This window comes from Pyrus communis, chromosome 15 (genome assembly GCF_041283825.1).
Source record: "Pyrus communis isolate YQ-2024b chromosome 15, ASM4128382v1, whole genome shotgun sequence".
Taxonomy (NCBI): Eukaryota; Viridiplantae; Streptophyta; class Magnoliopsida; order Rosales; family Rosaceae; genus Pyrus; species Pyrus communis.
Window position 1 is genome coordinate 34612783 of NC_142579.1, and position 5974 is coordinate 34618756.

At 37.5% G+C, this 5974-nt stretch overlaps 1 protein-coding gene across 2 annotated transcripts; it reads left to right on the plus strand.

Moving 5' to 3' along the window:
• Positions 1–1721: 1721 nt before the first annotated feature.
• Positions 1722–5520, plus strand: LOC137745278 (2-oxoisovalerate dehydrogenase subunit alpha 2, mitochondrial). 2 transcript variants are annotated; one of them, XR_011069675.2, is made up of 10 exons: positions 1722–2087; positions 2635–2772; positions 2895–3077; positions 3249–3406; positions 3522–3621; positions 3875–3986; positions 4083–4222; positions 4328–4513; positions 4651–4942; positions 5159–5520. XR_011069675.2 is itself a non-coding variant. In XM_068485210.2 (9 exons), exons 1-9 carry the CDS (start codon positions 1863–1865, stop codon positions 4816–4818), a joined length of 1410 nt encoding a protein of 469 aa, XP_068341311.2. In that variant the 5' UTR covers positions 1722–1862; the 3' UTR covers positions 4819–5025. The 2 variants fall into 2 exon arrangements, 1 of the variants encoding a protein (XP_068341311.2); XM_068485210.2 differs by lacking the exon at positions 5159–5520 and having other exon boundaries at positions 4651–5025.
• Positions 5521–5974: the final 454 nt, after the last annotated feature.

Below are 5974 nucleotides of genomic sequence, written 5' to 3' on the forward strand. Positions count from 1 at the left end.
TTTTTATTATCCATACAAGTATAGGTTTTTTTTTAAAGTGTAAATAGTCACTTATTTACAAGATATACAATAAATTTACATAAATCAGTCTAGGTGCTTGGCCCGTGTCCGCCTCTCGACTAGCGTCTAACGTTTTTTAAAACCTTGGTGCTCAGATGCTCACGGAGCACACATGATACTCCAGATTTTTTAAGTTCATCACATGACAAATCTATTCTCCAAGAAAAAGAAAAATTGGCTCTAAAGTTGCAGATAATAATCATATTTATGCGCACGAAGTTAGATTTGTACTGATCTCCTATCCCAACAACTACTATTCAGACCAACCGTAATGGTTGGAATTGAAACCCAAATTTTGTCTAAAAATTTGAGGTTCTAACCTTCTTCCATCCTTGAAATTTAGCCACAGTATTAAAGAACAATGTTAATCTATTCAATGCCTAAAATTATTGACAAAACTAAAGGTATTTATGTCATTTTATTTTTTTTAAAGGAGATTTTTTAACAAAATGATTGATGATGAACAAATCAAGATTATTTTCATTAATTTTAAATTTTAAGAACCAAAATAAGGAGTTATATTAATCTAAATTATACTATGATACGGTACCACCAGCTGGCATGACTGAGTGCTGAGTGGTACTACATCTCCACTCAAATTTTGCCATGTGTACATTAATACACAAACTTCTGCAGTTAATTATGAAGTAACAGACCCTAGACAAGGTGGTTAACTACCATATTGCCGACGCTACCCAAAAGCTTGACTAACGAACTGTCGGTGGCGAGACTGGTAGCAAGTGCGTTACGTTTGCATCTGCAATTTCTCTGCAATAATATTTTCTATAAGTGTATAATTATGAAAGACATCAAGAAGATGGGATAAATCCCAAATCCAGTTAATCGGAGAAGATGGTGGAAGCCAGCCCACTGTTTGAATTGAAAACAAACAGCCATCGATGTTTCGATGCGCCTCAATTCTCGACTATTTCTTCAATTGCTTCGGTTACTATCAAATCCTCTTCAATCCTCTTTAAGAAATTCTTAATTTTGAGAAATAAGTCGTCAATTTTATGCATGATAATAATCTACGACGGCAAAAATAAAGAAAGTTCTTATTTCTATCAAACATCTGCAATTTCAATTTTATTCAATAGCATGCGACCGCAACGAAGTGGTCAAATCTCGAGACGGCGACAGCGACAGCGACAGCGACGGAGTAGCCATAAAGATTAACTAACCCCCCGAACAAAAGGAAAACCCTTTAACGTGGTGTTGGCTGTTAAACGACAGAATTTTAAGTTTGTTGATGATTTGTATTAGCAGTACAGATGGCTAATTATGAGTCGAGATGTACTACCACTCAGCAATGTCAGGTGGTATTACTGTACCACTTAATAATAGAAAATAATAATATTCGGATTTCTTCCTCCTAATTCATCAAATCAATGAATCTGTATCATTGAAATTTGATCTAACAACTGAAGTTATTATAACATTTAAAATGAATCTCTGTTTATAGTTGTTTGATCAAATTTCAATGACGTAATTCTTTAATTTGATGAATTGAAAAGAAAGGATACGTCGCATAATAATTTATCGTTAAACACGAAGAAGAGACGAGGGATCTGAGTTGTAAGATGAGTATCGATCCCTTTTGGTAGTGGGCAGTGGGTCCATAGTAATCAAACAAGTTTGGTTCCGAAACGGCTGTTTTATTTGTCCTACTGATATGGCACTCTTATCCTCAATTCCATGTAGTACAAAGTGAAGCACTGGTTCTCCCACGACAGTCCATGCACTGACAGCTAAACAAACCCTACCTCTCTCCCTGTGAAGTTGGACATTTTCAGAAGAAGAAGATGATGAGGAAATCAGGTAGCACCATTATCAAGCATTTCAAATCATCATCGGTCGGTCGCACCTCTTGGACTCCAAAATCTCCACTTCCACTTACTCCTTCATTTCCTCAAATTTTCCGAATCCCGGCAGCCGGAGATTTCAGTAACTTCTGCTCTCGCCGTTTTGAATCCGTCAATGCAGAAAAGATGCCGGATTCGGATACGACTGATCGCAATCACAATCAGGTATCTTACTGTTGTAAATTATGAGTTTACTCTTCAATTTCCAGTTTGATTGCGTCTGGCTTGCATTAATTTCCTGTTCTTTCTATACAAGAACTAGATTATGTTGAAATGCAGCACTGATTTAGGACAGAGTCAGGCGGCGGAATTTAGACTAGTTTAGCGGAAGCAAAAATATAGCAAACTAGAAGCGAAAGATGTTCTTGTCAAATTTTGCTTCGTGATGAGTGATCCAACATTGAATTGATGGATCATTACCTAAAAGAATGACTCCGATGGGCCGCGTGATCTGTTATGTTCAGCCGTGAAAGAGTTTGCAGTTTTACCTTCTTGCTAAAACACTATTGCAGTTATTACTTCCGAGAGATTTAGTACTGCACTTTTAGGAACCAAGTAAGGCGCCATTGAGGTGGTGTTTAATATCTTGGATGAATTACAAGATGAGACATTCTTGCGTAATTTCATAAATTTGCTTCCGAGAGGCCCCGTGAGCTTGCACATTGCATATATACACATATAATCGCTGAAGAATATCGCTTCTTCACTACAGGCTTTAGTGTTTCCCGAAGGAAAGGTCAAGTTCACTCCTGAAATGAGGTTCATATCCGAGACTGCTGAGGAGCGGGAATGCTGTTATCGCATCCTTGACGACAATGGGAGCCAAATTTTGTCCAGCAACTATGTAGAGGTACTGGAAATTCCGTCTGTCTCGCTTCCAATAATGAGTTTCCGTTTTCTTTTCTACGAACACGAATATAATATAACCCATAGGAAGTAACCTTGCGACTTATATATTACCAATTTAAACAGGTCAATAAGGAAGTTGCTGTGAAAATGTATACCAACATGGTTACTCTTCAGACCATGGACACCATTTTCTATGAAGCACAAAGGCAAGGAAGGATTTCGTTCTATTTGACCACAGTTGGTGAAGAGGCCACCAATATTGCATCTGCGGCAGCACTCACCATTGACGACATTGTCTTTCCTCAGGTTTCCACCACATATATGCATATATAAGAACTTTCTATAATATCCTTTCTAGTTAAATACGCCACACCTGCATTCCTACTCATTAAGATTTCAATTCCTTTTTCCTCATCAGTTGATTCAATAGTTTATCATGAGAGGTGCTGAGAGAAGTTTTCTTTGACATGTATGCAGTACAGGGAGGCAGGAGTGCTATTGTGGCGCGGTTTCACTCTACAAGAATTTGCAAACCAGTGTTTCAGTAACAAAGCTGATTATGGGAAAGGCAGGCAGATGCCGATCCATTATGGATCTAACAAGCTCAATTATGTAACTATAGCATCAACCGTGGCGTAAGATACAAATTTTTTATGTCGGAGATTATTTTTGGCTGATATGTACACCATTTTCAAATGCTTCACTAAAATGATTAAGGTCACACCACAAATAATTTATATTGCTTTGCAGCACACAACTTCCACAGGCTGTTGGTGCTGCATATTCTTTAAAGATGGACAGGAAAGATGCATGTGTGGTCGCGTATGTTGGTGATGGTGGCACAAGCGAGGTAAACTACCACTGAATTTTATCCTAAAAGTGCTCACACCTCCAACGTTTTTAATAGCCTTAGGCGAATATAATTAAAAGCGGCGAACAAGGTTATTAAGTCCCTCATGTTTCTGTTGATTCAAAATCTTGTTATAGCCTCTGCATTTATCCCATTGATGCCCAGCATTTCACTGTTTTTGTGGAGGGGCGTCCCTATAAGTTAGAGGTCATTGGTTTTGGTTGTTCCTTTCTGATGAATCAAATTATGTTAGGGTGATTTCCATGCTGCTTTGAATTTTGCGGCTGTTAAGGAGGCTCCGGTTATATTCTTTTGTCGGAACAATGGATGGGCTATCAGTACACCTACATCAGACCAGTTTCGGAGTATTCCATCTCTCTGCTTGTATTTTTACAATTTCTATCAAACGTAGTGCTGATGCATAGAAGCAAAGTAATAATTTATTCCTCTTCTTTGGGCAGGTGATGGCGTTGTTGTCAAAGGCCGGGCGTATGGAATTCGAAGCATCCGAGTAGATGGTAATGATGCACTTGCTGTGTACGGTGCAGTTCATGCTGCCCGTGACATGGCAATCAGAGAACAGAGACCAATCTTAATTGAGGTAAAGAAAAGGATTTTTATTTGGTTTCCTGGCCTTGTGAGCCACATTGTTGAAACTCATATTCTTCAACTTTTGATGTTTGGTTTCGATCTTTTCCATTGACAGGCATTAACATATCGAGTAGGACACCATTCCACTTCAGATGATTCGACGAAGTATCGTCCAGTCGAAGAGATTGAATGGTGGAAAATGGAACGAGACCCTGTATCTCGATTTAGAAAGTGGATGGAAAACAATAGTTGGTGGAGTGATAAGCAAGAGTTAGGGGCCAGAAACAGTGCGAGAAAGCAGGTAAGGCGTACTATTACTTCTTTTTGGAAGAAACGCTTCAGAACATGTTGTTGAACTGAACAGATGGAAGGTGTAAGATCCAAATATGAGAATCGTGTTCTCTGAATAATTGTTTATGCCGTTTTGTTGCAATGCAGATATTACATGCAATCCAAGAAGCAGAAAAAGTTGACAAACCTCCAATTGCTGACATTTTCACAGATGTATATGACTCTCCCTCTTCCGATCTCCGCGAGCAGGAGAAACTGCTCAGAGACACAATTCAAAGACACCCCCGCGATTACCCGTCCAACTTTCCTCTCTAACTTCTGACTAGATTCAAGGCACGGTGAAGAAATATGGGAAGAAATTTCGTTAAGTTGAAGGTAGAAGATAGATTAGTGATGAAGAAAACTTATGCATCTGCACAAAACAGTAGAATTAAAATAAGTAAGTCCTTCATCATTTGTTCATTACCGTATGTTTGGATAAGTAACTTTCAAAATACAAACTGTAGACTAAATTGTTAAAAATGCAAACTGTAAAACTAAGATATAGTTACCGATATATGCAAAAAAGGCCGAAGAGAACAAATATCCTAGACACAGAAGACACTGTATCAAAATGCTAACGCAGAACGTTGCTGCTTCTGAAAACATTTGTTAGGAAGACAACTTCATCCATGGTGGATCTTAATCAAGATCAAGATATTTCCCTTTTGAGAAATCCATGGATTCCCTGCATGCAGCAACTGCGACCACACCCCCAGCTTCTGAAAATTTTCATTGAAAAACCGGTGTCAGAATTGCAGAAAATATTTTCCAGATAGAAACTCCAAGACTGCGTCTCAAAAACAAGAAATTAATTAAATAATCAACTTGTTCTTGAATTATTTAGCTTTTGCTATTGCAAGGATAAAAATAGAGGTATCCTGAAAGATTCCTAAATAAGGAATAATTTCAGAAGCTCACTCCTGCAATTTTGAATTGTCTGGACAAATATACAATCAATGAAGTAATTTCATGCAACGTCTTTTTCTTTCCAGAACTAAATACAGAATGAAACTAACTGAATCCAAGGTATAAGTTATCATATAGAAGAGATGATTGAATGCCTATAATGTTATTACACACACACACACACACACACACACACAATATCTCTAATATAGTACTGGTTTAGTTCTGAGGTGTTTTTATAAAAAATTGATACAAAAAAAGTTGAGCTCAAAAAGGTGTTTGGTAAATACTTAAAAACAGCTTATTTTCACAATTTTTGGTTAAAAAAAAGCTGAAAACGTGAAGCAGCAAAAATGAGTTTATTCTCACAACACAACATAAACAGTTTTTTTTTCCTTCAAAACACAGCAATACCAAACCAACCCATAATATATAATAAACATAAATAGAAGAGATGATTGAATACCTATGTAGGTCAATCGAGTTTCCGAGAGTGTTATCCAAGCAAGAAGCAGATTTGGAT

Coding starts and splice junctions, on each gene's coding strand:
- LOC137745278 (XM_068485210.2), top strand. CDS start 1,863: ATGATGAGGAAATCAGGTAGCACCATTATCAAGCATTTCAAATCATCA. Junction 2,773..2,894: donor TGTCCAGCAACTATGTAGAG/GTACTGGAAATT, acceptor CAATTTAAACAG/GTCAATAAGGAAGTTGCTGT. Junction 4,223..4,327: donor AGAGACCAATCTTAATTGAG/GTAAAGAAAAGG, acceptor TTCCATTGACAG/GCATTAACATATCGAGTAGG.